Source organism: Natator depressus, chromosome 7 (assembly GCF_965152275.1).
Source record: "Natator depressus isolate rNatDep1 chromosome 7, rNatDep2.hap1, whole genome shotgun sequence".
Taxonomy (NCBI): Eukaryota; Metazoa; Chordata; order Testudines; family Cheloniidae; genus Natator; species Natator depressus.
In genome coordinates, this window is record NC_134240.1 from 92,783,874 (window position 1) to 92,801,163 (window position 17,290).

The 17,290-nt window shown below is 37.5% G+C and overlaps 1 protein-coding gene across 4 annotated transcripts in view; it reads right to left on the reverse strand.

Annotated features, from left to right (window-relative positions):
• EXOC6 (exocyst complex component 6) overlaps positions 1-17,290 on the reverse strand; it is a 175,810-nt gene that overhangs the window by 91,101 nt on the left and 67,419 nt on the right. For all 4 annotated transcript variants that reach the window (XM_074959080.1, XM_074959079.1, XM_074959082.1 and 1 more), the window contains exons 9-14: positions 12,605-12,688; positions 12,459-12,505; positions 11,937-12,057; positions 8,919-8,990; positions 8,104-8,201; positions 6,701-6,806 (exon numbers count right to left, since the gene is read on the reverse strand). In XM_074959080.1, coding sequence (XP_074815181.1) covers positions 6,701-6,806; positions 8,104-8,201; positions 8,919-8,990; positions 11,937-12,057; positions 12,459-12,505; positions 12,605-12,688 — 528 coding nt within the window. The remainder of the gene's footprint in view (positions 1-6,700; positions 6,807-8,103; positions 8,202-8,918; positions 8,991-11,936; positions 12,058-12,458; positions 12,506-12,604; positions 12,689-17,290) is intronic.

The window sequence follows — 17,290 nt, forward strand, 5'->3', positions numbered from 1 at the left end:
GTATATCCAAGGAACATGATCTCTCTATGCCTGATATTCAGCCAGCAGCCAGACCAAAAGATGTAGGGAAACTGGGTTTGGGTGCAAGACATTTCCCTGGTTTTGAGCTATCAAGTCTGGCAGAAGTGGAAGAATCTCTGGAGGATAAATAGACAACTGCATGAACTCCGGGTACCAAAAATATCTTGGTCAGGTGGGAGCAATCATGATGAATCTGGCAACATCCTGTCTGATCTGATCTCCCTAAATACTTTGGGGATTGGGGTGGGGCAGGGGGATGGTTTGGAAGAAAAGGATACATGAGATTTACAAACTAAGGAATGAGAAAGACATCTGAAAGGGATCCTGGTCATTGACTTCCTTGGAGCAGAAAATAAGACATTTCCTGTTCTTATGCACCACGTACAGACCTATTGCTGGGTGACCCCATTCCCAGATTATATAAATCACAGAGTCCTTGATTTTCTGACCAAAAACAAGTCTGCTAGAGCATTTTGTAGACCCAAGAGATGAACCACCATGAGAGATATCTGGTGATTGATACACCAGGTTCATAGTCAAACTTCTTCCTGACATACAGGGATTGATCATGCTCCTCCCTGCTTCCTAGTGACATGGCTGTCATGTTGTCTGTCATAATGTGAATCAACCTGCCCTTAATGAATTGTAGGAACACAGCACAAGCATTGTAAATTGCTCTGAGCTCTTAACTCTTTTAAAGCCAGTCAAATCTCTTCGTGAGTCCACACGCCTTGTGCTTGGTGATCATTCACATGCACTTTCCATCCCAGAAGAGAAGCATCCATCACTGTGATCTTGGCTGGAAGGGATAATGAGAAGAGTACTCCCTTGCACACCTCTTTGGAGTCCTTCCACTGATTCACTGACAACAGGATGTCTTGTGCATCTAGAAGAGACAGACATGACCAAATGATGCCTGTGCAGAACATATACTGATCTCAGCCAACCCTGCATGCAGTGTAGATGCAGTCTGGCATGCTGTGTGAAGAACATACAGGAGGCCATGTTTCCAAGTCCCTACTGTAGTGTGAGGATTAAACTATATTGGAGTAATAAGATTGGCCCTGGTGTTGAATTTGTCAAAAAAGATTGGCTCTGCCTGTTATAGAGAGTCTATTTTTGCATCTATGATTTCTATTAGTTGTGGTAATGCTGATCTGGACTTTTCTTTGTTGATTCTCAGGCCAAGAGTAAGGAAGAGATGAAGAAACTGCTATATGGTGGTTTCCACCCTGGTGCAGCAACTTTCCTCAAATGAGCCAGTCATCCAGGTACAGATAGACTATTATAGTTTTCCTTCTTAGGTAAGCAGTGACAACTGTTAGGACTTTGGTAGATATCCTCAGCACTGCAGAGAGGCCAAAGGAGAGGACCGTGTATTAATAATTATTTTGTCCTACCTGGAATCTTATATATTCCTGTGCACCAGATGTATTGTGATATAGAAGTAAGCATCTCGCAAGCGTCGGAATTATGGATACTAGGGTTACCATTCTGAATTTGAAGCAGTAAATGAAGGTGTTGAGGATCCTCAAATCCAGAACGGAATATTATTTCCCCTACTTTGGTATCAGGAACTAGATGGAATAAAGCTTTTTCCCATAGTACTGAGGCAGAACATCTTCTAATGCTCCAAGAGACAGAACTGAAAGCATCTAATGATGCAACAGCCACTTGTGAGATGAATCCCTGAAGAAAGATTAGGAGGAAGGTAGTGGTAGGAGCAGTATGGAACTGGATGGAGTATCTGACTGAGACTATTTCTAGGACCCAATGATCTGTTGTTGTTATGCTCCATGCATCCTCAAAGAAGTAGAGAGAATTCCCAAATAGGGGACAGGAGGAGTCTAAATCCTGAGAACTGACTCCTGACCAACCCATCAAAATGGTTGCTTGGGTGCAGATATAGACTGAGATGAGAACATAGCTGAGGTAGAAGGTCTCTTTTTCTGATGACACTGACCCTTATTAGGGGGCTCTGAAGCTCTTTGATGGAAAAAGTGCCAGATGAAGGTCTCTGTATTGAATAAGAACAAGGTGTTCTTTGTTTTTTCTTTGGGGCAGAAGGGCGTACCCAAGAGAGTAAATGATGACAGGAATGAAGGTCATAATCATTCTTGGAACTGAAAAGATCCAGACCCTCAAAAGGAAGATCTTCCATGGTCACCTGAACCTCAAGATGAAAACCTCATCTTTGGAGCCAAGATGTTCCTCCTCACCACCAAAGTGGTGGCAGAATGCAAAAAGATGTCAACATCAACCAGAAATACCTTAGAGAGACATTCTTGTAATTAACTGACCCTCTGAAATTATAGCTCTAGACTCTTTTTTTCTTGTGGCAATTCTTCTAAACAGTCAGGGAATTTTTTATGATTCTGGAAATCTTAATGTGCCGATAACACCTAGTAATTTGAAATTCTGAACAGAAGGCTCTCTGAGGAATAGCTTTATGTCAAAATAAATCTAGTTGTTTTGGTTCTCTGTCTTTTGGCTCCTTCTTTGCTGTTTTCTGGTCTTTTTATTAGCAGCAACCACCACCACCGAGCCTGGTACTGGTTGTATACAGAAATATTCTTCTCCATTAGATGGCACCTGATAACTTGTCTGTCTTTTTTAAGGTAATAGTGACCATAGCAGGTGTCTGCCACATAATTTCGAGAGGGTCAATTAAGGCTTCATTAATGGTGAATGCCACAAGCCCTAGCATAGCTGTATGGAGAAAATCCACCAATTTCCATGAAGACTTTCATCCCTCTGTTAGAGGAATTTGTAGTCAATCTGCTACCCTTCCACTATCTTTTAAGTAGATCTATGAAATATTTGAAATAAATCCAGCTGAGACAGTGTACAGGGGAGCACTGCTTCACCTAAGAATGATGATGACATAGCCACAAACATAGCTAAATCTCCAGTCTGAAGCAGCTTCTCCTCAGAAATTTCCCCTGTGCATCCAGGTTCATGTGCTGTTAATGGAAAGACTGCAGTTTCTGACAAGTACAAGAGTAGGATATCCCTGTAGGTGGTGTATATAAGGTATGATGTCTTGGGTGATAAGAACCCCAAGGATTCCAATAGGGCCATTTTAGGATGTTATATGGTTAGAGACCCAAGGGCCACAGAGGAGGATACCAGGGGAGGTCTACCCTTATACTCCTGATGGGATCTGGATCTAAAGGAATCCCTCAATTCCTTTTCCAACCCATAAAATTTGTAGGAAGTTGCCCTAGAGAAAAAAGTAAGGGATTCCTGTCCACTATGCTGAGACTCAGAAGATGAGAAAAATTAATATTCCAAGTCTAAGAGAGGGACTGCTAAAGCTGGATTACTTGGTGTCAAGGTAGCCACTGATTTAGCATGCCAATACAGTACCAGCAGTCCAGTACCATGCCAATAAGGTACCAGCAGTCCAGTACCAGCTAGTAGTCAATTTGGGCTGAGGAATTTCTTCGGACTAGGATCTGTGAGGTGACTTGGACCTCTTTTCACTGAAGGTTTTAATAGGAAACCTGCCTTTTCTTTACCCAAGGAGTGATGCTCCTTTCCTTGTGAGGACTTAGATTTAACTGTCCTACTGAATCCAAAGTAGGGGCATTAGAGCTCCAAGAACCCATGCTCATAGGGGCACTCCTGTACTGAGATGGAATTTGTCCAGTGGAGTCAGCTGTACCCAGATCTTAAGTTGGTCGCATAGAGCAATCCAATGAAAACAGTTATACATGAGCCTTCCTAGCTTTCAAAATCCTTTTAGAAAAGGCTTTACAGATGGAACACATGCTGGGGATATGAGATTCCCAACAACAAAAAAGGCACCTGGTGAGACCATCAGGTATAGGTATTGCTGCCTTGTAGTAAGGACATTACTTAAAATCAAGAGACGTGAGTTAACCACTTGAGTTAGCCCTGAAGCCCCAGTGTTGGGAAGAAGATCCCAGTAAGGGAAGAAAATAAAAACTTCTTCAGACTAAAATTTATCAAAAATTTTCCAGTGTACAACTAATTCTAATTAACTATTCCTAAACTGACACAAACATTTACAGAAAACTGGAGTAGCGTAAACAGCTAAGAGATATGTCTACATATGGATACTGGGTAACTCCATCTTGGAACCACAGGTGGTGAAAAGGAAGTGAACAGAAGTTGGGCTGCTCTTCCCTTTATGCCCTTGGTATAGAAGCACAAGGACACTCAGAGCTCAAATGGGGCTCCAAAAGACACTGTTGGCCAAAGACTTCAATCTCATGTGCATGAGACAGGTACGCATCAAGAGTGGAACATTTATATGGACAAGCACTTAAAGAAGAATTGTGCAGTTCTCAGATCAAGGAAGTTTAAAAAAAAGGTTCAAATGATATACAACGGTTGAGATTTGCAAAGCAGCCTAGAGGATTTAAACACAAATATTCCATTAATTTTACTTTGCATACATGCCCTAGGCTGCTTTGCAAATCTCAACCAATACTTATATATTATTTAATTTAAATATCATAATACAATTTCAAATTAATGATAAACATACTTTGTAAACCATAGTAATTATTAGAAATAACATATCACACTGAAACTTTTTACATTTATTTTGTACTATAAAAAGAAAACAAAAATTCTATTAAACCCCAAACAACAGCCTTTTCTGTATGGAATTCATTATAATTGAATTCTCAATGACCATTGACTTCTGTTGACTGAAGAATTTAACCCATCTACAAAGACAATGATAATTCATAACTGGCATTACCACAAGACAGTAATCAGGTCTCTTCACAGAAGAAAATTGAGGTAACAACATATCAGTGTCACCATGTAATAGGTATGATGTTAAAAAAGATGGATTACTTAACTTAACACTCTTCAAACCATACCTCTCAGCCATCAAACCTACCAACATGTGGAACAAATGGCCACAATGTGGGACATCCATACTGTGTTGTGCATCACACTATCACTGACCGATGAACATGTACTATTTTAACTACAAAACCTGTTTCTCACTGTGTGAAAATTGAACAGACCATTAAAAAAAAAGAAAACTGAAAAAAACAAGTTCTATCATGCCATTAAACAGACTCTCCACATGGATGCAGATGTGAAAGTGACTTGCCCAAAGCCTCAAAGCAGGTCAATAGCAGAGTTGGGAACAGAAACAGCAACTCTCAATTCCCAGCTGTATTCTCAAGCACACTAGACTGCAGCTAAATATCAGACTGAAATTTGGTCCACAGAAAAATCTATAAACCGAGTGTTGTTCTGTTTAAAATGACAGTGCCTTTCTGAGTTATAAATCAAACTGAAAACTAATGGTTCATAGAATGCATTCCCGTTTTGGTAAATGACAAGCTACCCTCATTGGCAAAGTCCTCATTTTTTAATTCTCATGGCTCATTTATGTGCACAGTGGATGGTCTAAGATTGTGTATTTGTATAAGTCATAGAATAATAGCTATAGTGGTTTAACACAATATAAAATTAAGGCACCCTACTGGCTAAGTCTGTCATGACAAATACTATTCATAAGACTGAATGTAACACCTATGTGGTGTGCTATATATTGCTGATATTGTGTTTTATTTATTTGTTTCCGATTTTGGTATTATTTTATTATTACACAGCTAAGAAAACTGACAGAAGATTAGTAATAAAAAATAACAATTTGAAAAGGTAAACATAGTATGACAGTGAGTAAAAGTACTATCAAAGTCATGACCATGTGAACATTTTTAATAGATTGTTATAGTCCATCATATATGTTCATCTATAACTAAAGCTTACGCTCATTAAACATCATAAAACCCTCTTTAATCTTCTTCCATTTCACTGCAGTAACATACACATGGTATTCAGCTGTTACATTTGTAAAGATAAATGACAGCTGAATGGCAGATTCAAAATATCTGCAAAACTAAGAAGATACCAACAGTGGTGGATGCTACAAAAAACTGTTTAATGGTAAATTGTGGGAATAGCTGTCTATTTGGGTCTCAGTTTTGTTTGGGGCTTCTAGTTTCTAGTGAGATATAAATAATACCACAAACCTGGGTCTTCTACTTCCAGCCTGCTACTACCTACACAACACATTTGGCTTGTACAACATACTATTCTCATCTTTTTTTTGAGGAAGCAAATTTTCTTTAAGAGCTTTGTAGCTGTACATAGAGAAATCCACAAGAACCCTCTACTGGAATGCTAAGGCCTTAAAGGAACACACAGTTCATATAGGGAAGAACCTCAGGTATATTTTGCCCCACATAACGAATAAGCTCAGCAGCACCCAAACAATTAATTTACAAAAAATATATTTTTAATAGACCTTGTAGTTGTTTGTTACATTTTGTAATGCTACAGTACATCATACACCGTGGTTTATGAAATCTGATATGCTGCAGCAAAACTTAAAAGTTAACTGTCATTAAACAAAAATTGTATTAATTATTAAAAGTTGATTATTAATTTGTTTACAAAACTATAGGCTTCATTACTCACTAAAATTTCAGATTAAATGACTGCAGCTTGAATTTTCATGTTTATTTATAACTAGATAATTACCCATGAAAAAGGTGATTTAGCCTCTTAATCTACCTTGTTATTCAAACTTTAATTACTTTTTAATGACAAAATTCATTACGGTCCTAACTCTGTTTAATGGGTTTAAAGTAAACTTTTGAAATATAAAACTTGTTCTTACCTTATCAAGTTCTGGATCTTGAAAAGGAAATTTGCTAATCACTATTTTGTACTCCTCTTCATTTGCTACAGGGATAGGGCTGTAATTATCTGCTTCAAAAATATCCCTGTTCAGAGTTAGCAAAGTCAGCACACTCAGGAGATGTATTAATACTTAAAATATCATAAATAAGTAAATACATAAATGAATACAAAGCTTTTCACTGACATCAGATTGGATGTACAATTCCAAAAGTGGAGAATTGAATTCAACATTGCTCCAGAATTCCAAAAAGCATTTTGGGAGATTGAGTAATACTTACTGCAGCACTGGGATCACATTTATTCATGCAATGACTTTTTCACAATCTACCTGACCCTAGAGGGTTTGTCCATACTGGAATATTACAACATTTTAGAACATGTCTTAATTAACACAATGCAAAACACAGCTTAGCACTTTCTAATTTCACTTCAGATCATATAAATCAGTATAGCAGGGACTTCATATTAGCTGGCCTACCCTATGATTAACTATGAACAGCTAACGCAATAAATATGGCAGTCCTTGTCTACACTAAATGTTTAACATTGTGTTAGTTAACATGTGTTCAACAAAAATGTATTTTTTTCCCCACTGTAAATGCACCCAGGGCACATTAGGGGTCATTCTCTATCTGAAACAGGAACTTCAGATTAAAGCTCCAAAACCACCTTAATACTAGGTTTACCATTTTCCCTCTCAAATTATTTTTAAGGCAGACATAGAAGCACAGTAGCTGCATCAAAAGCACCCAGTTTCTGCCAAGAGAGATAAAAGGAATGCTCACTAACAACAAAACAATAACCTTTTCTGTACCTTGTTCCCACCCAAGTTAAAGGCATCACTTTTGTGATAGTCCTATAATAGCATAATATATAAGAACTCAAGGTTAGCCTTCCCATCTCATATTGCCTAGAATTATTGTACAATGACATCAGCCCAACTGAATCTATGAGAATCTGTAATATTTCATTTTCAATGTTGCTTTTAAATTAGAAAAAGTCACAGCATTATTAAAACAGGAAAGAGATTATTAATTTTACCACCTTTCTCTAGCAAAATAACCCAACCTGATATTAATTTTTGTATAAGATGAATGTAAACTTTCATGCTGGAGGAAATTAAATTTTACAATTTGCAAGTTCTATATCCATTCAGGTCAATTCATAATAGAAATGCCAAAAGACCTTTAGTCCTATTGGGTCAGGCTATAGTATACTGTACTCAGTTAACTAAAATTTAGAAAATTAGTATCTAATTAAATACATTTGCAATTTGACAGAGAAAAGTAGATTTGATTCAAAGACACAATTACTGAGTAGCTAAACCAACCCCAATTGACAGAGTATTTTAAGACTTTTTTTTCATTTTGCAATACTAACCTGAACAACCCAGCCCATTTTTTAAGCAGTGTTTCATTGTACTGATCTCTTATTTCAAATAAAAGATCAAACAGTCGATTCACAGGAAACCCATAGCCCTAAAGTACAAAAATAAAAAGGACAAATAATTCAAGAACTACTATCATCACTTATCAGACAGTGCTTCAATATGTTAATAAGAGGGGTTATTTTATCATGGAATTTTGTACCACTATAGTACAAGTTACAGGACTCAACATGTAGAGGTATTATTAAACGTGATTTACTAATTTGTAAACCTGATATTCTATTTACTTTAGAAATACTAGTTTTAGTGGCAAAATGTGACAAATTTCTTTTATATGTTTTTTAACTTGGTATTTAATCAAACAATGTGTTTTATCTGTTTTATCAATGATTCAAGAGCAGACCAGCAATAAAACATAACTGGTTTTCCAAGCAGCAAATTCAGTAACTGAACTGAAATACTACTTGCTATAAATTAGAAGTGAAATGTTTACAGAAATAGAATATTTACATTTATTTTAATGCTATGGAATACCCTTTTGAACAAATTACAAAAACTGACAAAGATTTTTTTCAGTGCACAACTGGACACCTAGGAGGTCTGTAGTGGGCACAAATTAAGAAGGTTGTGTGAAGGGGGAGCCAGCAGAAGAAAGCTAGGTAAGATAGTTTCATTTTTTAAAACATCTTACCTAATTCTTGGTACATGCATGCGATTCCACTGAAAACAATGGGGGTTGCACATGCATATCCAAAGGCAGAATTTGGCTCCAGGTATTTTAATGTTCAATTATCAAAATAACACCAACCTGCAAAGTATCAGCAAACACAACAATGAGATTCTTCAGCTCCAAAACAAGATCAGGATCAGTGCAATATGACTGGAAATAAAAAATATTGATTTTGTAAAAGTTATTTAAATCAAACAGTAAATACATTTTCAACTTACAGTAGTACAGTAGGTTAAACTCACTAGCTTTATACCACTAATTAAGTTCTTGTGTTGATAAAAGCAATTTAAACTTACGTGTCTTAATTTATGTATGCAGCGTTCTTGTAGCCTTGCTCGCCCCAGGATATTAGAGAAACAAGGTGGATGAGGTAATATCTTTTATTGCATCAACTTCTGCTAATGAGAGAGACAAGCTTCCAAGCTTACACAGAGCTCTTCATAAGAATGGCCATACTGGGTCAGACCAAAGGTCCATCTAGCCCAGTATCCTGTCTTCTGACAGTAACCGATGCCAGGTGCCCCAGAGGGAATGATCAGAACAAATAATCATCAAGTGATCCATCCCGTCGCCCATTCCCAGCTTCTGGAAAAGCTTGAAAGCTTGTCTCTTGCACTAACAGAAGTTGGTCCAATAAAATATATTACCTGACCCACCTTTTCTTAATTTAGTCCAATTATATACAGTATTTATTCATATCACAAAGCTATTACAAAGTTTGTCCTAACAGGAAGAGCTCAGACAAGACCAGCTGGAATATGAAAAGTGATGCACACCATCATAGGTGCCGACTTACTCAGATCCCGGGGGGTGCTTGACCCCCACTCCGCCCAGGCCCCACCCCCACTCCACCCCTTTCTCCAAGCTCCCACCCTTCCCCCTCCCCCATCCACCTCCTCCCCCCTACCTCTTCCTGCCCCCACTCCACCCGCTCCCCCTCAGCGCCTCCTATATGCTGCAGAACAGCTGATCGCAGCGGGCAGAAGGCAGAGGAGCTGATCGGCAGGGCCGTCAGTGAGCATGAGGTGCTGGGGGGAGGAGAGAAGTGGGAGGGCGAGGTGCTGATTCGCAAGTTGCCAGTGGGTGCTGAGCACTCACTATTTTTTTTCCATGGTGTTCCAGCCCTGGAGCACCCACAGAGTCAGTACCTATGCACACTATGAATGAGATGCATTGAAGCTCCATTCATTGAAGTCAATGGGACCTAAGCACATGCGGAAGTGTTTTGCTAAATCAGGAACCTTAACAGTACTTTCAAACATTAAGTCTCAATCTAACCAATGTTAACACTATGGCACTTTCAAAACTCATTTCTAGAGGGAAAAGTTGTAAGCAAAACGTTTACATATTATGTTAATATCTGCAAACTTGGGTGCATAAAATTAGGCAGCTACAGCTATATGATTTCATTTTCAGAGGTGTTGAGCATCTGCAGCTTTTACTGAAGTCAAAGAGGAGCTGTTGACGCACATCTGAAAAATTAGGCTACATTTATCCTGCAATTATGTTTCTATCTTTATGTCCCCAATTCTGAATATTTTGGTCTTCATCATCATCTTTTTTTAATTAAAAAAAAATACAAATATTATTTATGGCCATACAATGTAATGCAGGATGAAAATACAAGATTGAAATGCAGCCCACATGCCTGCCTTACAGTATTTTTTGCGTATTTACTCTCCAAGTAATTATATAAATAAGCTAATGGCTTTGCTTCTTGCAAGTACTCTTCAAAGAAGAAGAGCACTAGTCACCCACTTCACCTCAATACAGACTAGCATGATATAATTGATTGTGATGGGAGTTACGCATCCTGGGAACAAATAATGACATCAATTTCAATTATATCAGAAAACCTTTATGAAGGGTCCTATTTCTATAAGAAACAAGATTTAAGTACATTTGAATGCTTTACATTGACACCCATTTATAAAAAAATGACAATCGATAGATTAAACATTCACCTGCCTTGCAAAATATGTGGTTTAGAAATCTCTAAACAATTTGAACTTACTAGTAGTGCCTTCTAAAATGAGCTGGGGATTGGAAACAAAACTTAACTGGCATTCACCAGAAATGTTCCTAATGAAAATACAATTGTTGCAATTTGAAAAACCAAATTGTTTTCAGCCTTTCCTAAAATATTTACAAAGTGTAAAATATTCTTCAAACCTAAAACAACCTGCAATAATAGTGAAATGGTAACAAAATCCAAACTCCATGATTTAACCACTATTTTTGCATGAATTAATGGAAATTAGTGAATATTGAAAAGGGCAAGTCAAGACATGAAATAACAGCACTTTGTATATGTTACACATCTTCTATTTTTCTTCCTGAACATGCTGTCTATGACCCTTTTGGCAAGTTTTGAAGTAATTTACCAGGATAAAATGCAGTCAATCACAATCAATGACTGTATTCCCTTGTTTTTCAAGGGGGATCAGAAACAGCATGCTGATAGCCAGTTTTCTTGTGGATGGATAATAGAGAGGTAACTTTCATTATTTGAGATACATTTTAAAAATACTGAAATATTCAGTCAAATATAGTATTAAGTTAATAACACTTTAGCATTTTCAAGATTTTAGTAATGCCTCTACTGCAATGTAAACATACTACTTGATGGGCACTGAAGGGGTAGCTCTAAGGGTTTTGCTGGTAGAGTTTATTTTGGAAACAGGGTATTTGGAATGATAATTAGGAATTATTTCCTGGTGGTGCTTTCAGTGATGAACTATTCAATCTGATCTAATGAAGAGGTCAGTTGAAACTAATGAGGACAGATTGCAATAATAACAGCAGATTAACTCTGCATATTCTAAACTGCTGGACTAAGAGCACTTTTGGAAGACCCAGAGAGTTGTAAATCAGTGGAGGATGATGCAAATAGCCCATGGCTGTGGCTCACAGCCTGATACTGCTGTGAAAAACAAAAGCTTGGCAGGCTCTCTCCCAACTGTGAGCCATTTTTAACCACAAAAAAAACCACAATGATGTAGGTGTAATTTTTCACTTTGACATTATCCTACTTTTAAACACACAGACACTCTTTAATGGATTTACACTGCACTGCTACAAGGTCTTCTCACTTACCGAATGGGTTCTAAGAACAGCAATGATCTTTGACAGTGCCATGTTCCAGAGTTCATCAGTGTATGCTCTAGTTACCAAACCTTGGGTTACATGTAAAATGTGATCTTCCACTACAAAGAAACTAAAACAAAAATTTATAAGAATTAAGTCAAATAATCATCAGTTATTTTCAAATATTTATTACAATATGGAGCAAATCCTACCCTTTTGCACAGAAGCATGGGAAGGCCATGCCCACAGAACAATTGGGACTTGAATGGACTTTGCATCAGGCCCTTGGTGCTGTTCTGGACAGGATGCGGGAAGCACACCCACTGCTAACTGGAGCCCAGCTCAATGGAGAGCCTATATCCATCACTACCCTGGAAGGATGTGTGTGCAGGACAGATGAATCCTCCACTCCAGAGAAGCAGCAGCCATTATCCATGTGGCAACTGGATACACATTGCATGAGCCTTACACAGAGGAGAGGATTGTGGGGGATAAGAATAAGGGCAACAGATTTCCATTTAGAAAACTTACCCTACAATTTGACTGAAATATCTTCTGTAGCCTTCTACTGTTTCATGCTTTAAGTAAAAAACAAAAATGTTGAGGAATAAAAATACCACTAAATATTTAAGTAAAATTCCAAGTCAGTGCAACTTAATAAAAATAGTATTGGTTACCATGCTTGACTGAGGCTGCAGAACTAATCTTGCTTGTTTCCTTCTTTGCTTTCTGTAGTAGTTTTCAAATGTCTCTCCATCACCCTAAGACAAGACAAACAAAATGTGGTTAAGAGAGGAATGTTCTTCATATGATGAAAATGTACTTCTGAAATTAAAGGCAGAGTTCTCCACTGTAACTTACAACCATATATTTTGCATTCGTTCCATATATGGAACTCCCACTGACATCTGTGGAAGTTCTGCATACTTGAAATGAGTGCAAAGCATATGAAAGAGATCCACAATGTACACAGGAGAGGAGAATTGTGCCCTTGAGCCCACATTTTTACTTTGTCATGCTGCTATGATACCAAACGCAAACTTTTTAAAATGACTAAGGTAACAATATCAAGCTAATTATCAAAATTGAAAAAATCTTAACTCCTATTCTGTAACTTAAATACAGCTGCTTTAACTACAATACTGCTTTCTTTAAGATATACAGGAAACTTAGTTTATATTGACTTTTGTCACATGTAAAGTTTAGTATATGCTAAATGTTACAGAAATTCATAATATAGTCCTGACTCTTGAATGCATTAGAATTCCTTAAGCAAAATGTAAAACAAAATTTAATATTTGCTTACCCTTTCTTGGTACTTAGTAAATATAATGACTAAAGATTTGGATTTTGGTCCTATAACAGTCCTCAAAATTTAATACATAGACAATATTCTCTATGCCTATTGATTATATTTGTTAAGACCTCAAGCGACATCATGGTATTCTCATTAAGATGATTCATTCAGTGGAAACCATCTGTCCATTTGAAACCATTACAACACTGACTCAGCTACCTATTGAATGCAACATAATCTGTATGCAAGCAGAATTAAGCAGCTTAGCATTTTTAAGTTTCATTTTTACTCCATGAGGTTATTGCTAGGTCAGAGCTATTTAGAATTCCATTACTTGGGATTCCAAAAAGCTTCAAATCAAAACGTGAGAGATCCTGCATATTCTTAAATCAGTACTATTTCAGTAAGAATTACTGAAGCTCTAAATTAATATTTTCAGATGTACAAAGAATATTGATTTCTTTCCCCAAAATGCAGATAACCTACCACAGAATGAAGCAAAGCTTGAAATGAAAGAAAAAAAAAAAAAAAGGAGCAGGAGCGGTGGTGGGAGACTTTGCTTTTAAAAAAGCAAGTTCTTCATATTGTGTGATACATATTAACTAGAGCAGTTTTTATTACTGTAATCTTTTATTCAAGACATTATCACTTACATTTATTATCATAATGTAAATCATTACTTTTCAGCCAAATAGTATGATGTAATTCTTAAATGCATAATAAAGTAATTGGGAGACATGTAGAACTCTACTTCTAATATCATATTTGTGCATGAGTTTAGTGGAAGTCTACTGTGAAAAAGAATAGCTGCTCTTTCCAAATGCACAAAATAAAGTTTGATATGTAAAATACTTGATGGGTGTTGAATCACCACCATATATCATGCAATAGACAGGATTACTTGAAGGCAGCTAAGATCATAGTTTTTAATAGAAACCACTTTAATGGATGCTCTGACCCTTATCAATAGACTGAAGCAATAGCCTTGGTGGCGTGCAATGTATTTACAGGTGTAGCAAAGGAGAGTCAAAACAGTAAATGCCCAATATAATGGATGTCGCTTGTTCATCTTTGAAAAGTTCCTAAATTCACATACATAAAATAACAAATAAGTTTATGCTGGATGATAAATTATTGGAAATTAGCTCACACATGAAATCCTGTTTCAGAATTTTTTTCCATTTTATTTGCCTCAAAATTTAATTTTTATTTGCCTCAAAATTTAGTGTTGTATACCAAAGAAATTGGGGCAGGGAGCTTACTACAGAATTCAAATACAGCTTTCCACAGAACACACTGAGCCCTGGTTATACTCTGCTCTACAGTGCTTAAACACACTCTGCATATAGGCTAGCCTACTAAAAAATGTGAACCAAAAAAAGACAGAAAAAGACTAAAGCAGAGATTGAACTTCACCAATACACAGTTACGAGCTACAAGTGTAAATTACCAACTTATGGTGGAGTTCTGCCTCATGTTTAAACACAGAAACTGCCATACTACGTCAGACCAGTGATTTATCTAGTCTGGTATTTTGTCTCTAACAGTAGCTACGACCAGACACTTCAGAGGAAGGCGCAATATTCTCATAATGGGCAATTATGAAAAAACTCATAATGGACATTATGAAATAACCTGCCTCAAGTGGGAAGTTTCTTTCCAACCCTAGGAGTTGTTAACTAGCTTTATGCCCTGAAGCAAGAGGGTTTAACATCTCACCAATTTTTTATCCACATCCAAACTAATGTTTTATCCAATATTATTGGATAATATACATGGCTAATCTTTTTTGTAAATCTTATTAAGCTTCAGTTATATCTAGTGGCCACTAGTTTTCAAAGGTTAATTATGTGTTGTACCAAATCACTTATAATTCGTTACCTTTATGATCATTTCAGTTTAAATTATACTCTATTAATTTTAGTCTGCTGCCTTCCAATTTTATTGGTTGTTCCCTTCTAGTATTATGAGACAAGGTAAATAAAAATAGCCAACTCCTCTCTAAACTAAACAGTCCCAGTCTTTTTAATTTCTCTTCAGATTACAACCCATCTTTTGGCCTCTTCTATTCCTGCCATCTCACCATTGAGACAGGGTGGTCACTGATATAATAAAATCTGACCGTGCCACCATCAAAATAAAGCGTGCAGGCAGACCCATAGGATGAAGTGCAGTGTCCCACAGGACCTGACACATCACAACGGACATCAGATTTAGGGATTCATGCCTATAATTATAAACTTTAAACATTCTTATTTCAAAATACAAAGCCCTGTATTAGCCATTGACTCTCATATGAAAACAATCTACCTCAGGATTATGGAGCCTGAAGTTGGCTGAGCCAGGGAAAGAGATACGGTATCGTGCCCACACTGCAAGAGGGTGATGGGAAGAGCTGTGGACTAGATTCAATAAATCAGGCTGCTTTGCCCCACCCACTGAGCAACCACCCATGGATCCCTGTCCTCCTCTCTCCTTATGTTGTGTCCACAAGGCTTACTGCAATCCTCACGAACTGCCCAGAAGTGTCAGCCGATGTAGAATGCAACTACCTGTATCCCAAGAGTACATCTACACTGCAGCAGTCAGTGTGATATGCAGCTTGTGCAGATGTCCCACCCTAGCTGTACTCCAGCTAGCTCATTTAAAAGAGACGCACAGGTGCCATGGTGTGGGCTTCAGCACCACCTGCACAGGTGAGTGTGCATCTGGGGAGTCAGGTAGTCTGATGCAGCCAGAACTGAAGCCTTCACTGCAGCATCCTCATTTAGATTTTTAGTGAGTTGGCTGGAGGATGGCTAGTGCTGCAACTGCAGTGTAGGCATACCCTAAGTGAGGTGGGCTGCTATGAGCGTGGAGCAGTTCTCTAATCTCTGTACTGGCTCCCTACTGGCTTCCTCACAATTCAAAGTGCTGGTACAGTAGAACCTCAGAGTTATGAACACCAGAGTTATGAACTGACCTGTCAACCATACACCTCATTCGGAACCGGAAGTATGCAATCAGACAGCAGCAGAGACAAAAAATAATAAAAAAAAAGCAAATACAGTACAGTACTGTATTAAATGTAAACTATTAAAAAAATAAAGGGAAAGCAGCATTTTTCTTTGGCATAGTAAAGTTTTAAAGCTGTATGAAGTCACTGTTCAGTTGTAAACTTTTGAAAGAACAACCACAGTGTTTTGTTCAGAGTAATGAACATTTCAGAGTTACGAACAACCTCCATTCCTGAGGTGTTCGTAACTCTGAGGTTCTACTGTAATACTCTTTAATGTTTAGTTCTCCTATGAAAAGTGACTACATAAAAATAGCAATTAACTAGAGATTTCCTCCTTTGATGCAGTCACTTAACTTTGCTGACTTCAGTGACAAAACAAGCTTTTACTGTTACTTATTTGTGTTAACACTGAAGAGCCAACACAGCTAACAGAGGGAGTTGGATTCTATTCCTTCTTTTATCTCACTGGATTTTTTTTAATTATTAAGTTCCCATCACCTACACTTCTGCAAAGCCACTAATGGCAAGGAGGAAGGGAATGCTGCACAGGCAGGTGTCTTTGGGGAGCATAACCTGAAGACAATGAGATTTCACAGGTGTAAATGAGGGTTTAATTAGACTTGCAGAATCTTTGTTACTGGCAACTTGTGAGAAGCAACGAATCCATCTTGACTCTCAGAGCCCAGTTTGAGTTTGCAGGATTAAGAGAGTTTGAAAGAAATTTTTTTTTAAAATTATGTTACACATAAACTGAGTACAAAAGCTATTCAGACATAGTGAACATGGAAAGTAACAATCACTCTTTTTAGCCCTGGTTACCCTGTGTACTGCCCATCATTTTTTACTTTCCCACAGCAGCTGGGATGTGTTGTCAGGCCTTTGCTGTTGATTCCTAGTGTAAAACGCTTATGAGTTTGGTAGCAAGCATCTCTCAGTCTTTGGCACTTGCTTGGTGGTCCACCAGAATCTGAGTTTCGTGAGTTTTAGGACAAATTTTTATTTTATGTTTTATTATGCTATTTTTTAAACAGTTAGGTATTAAGGAACATTGGGAACAGTTAAAGGGCT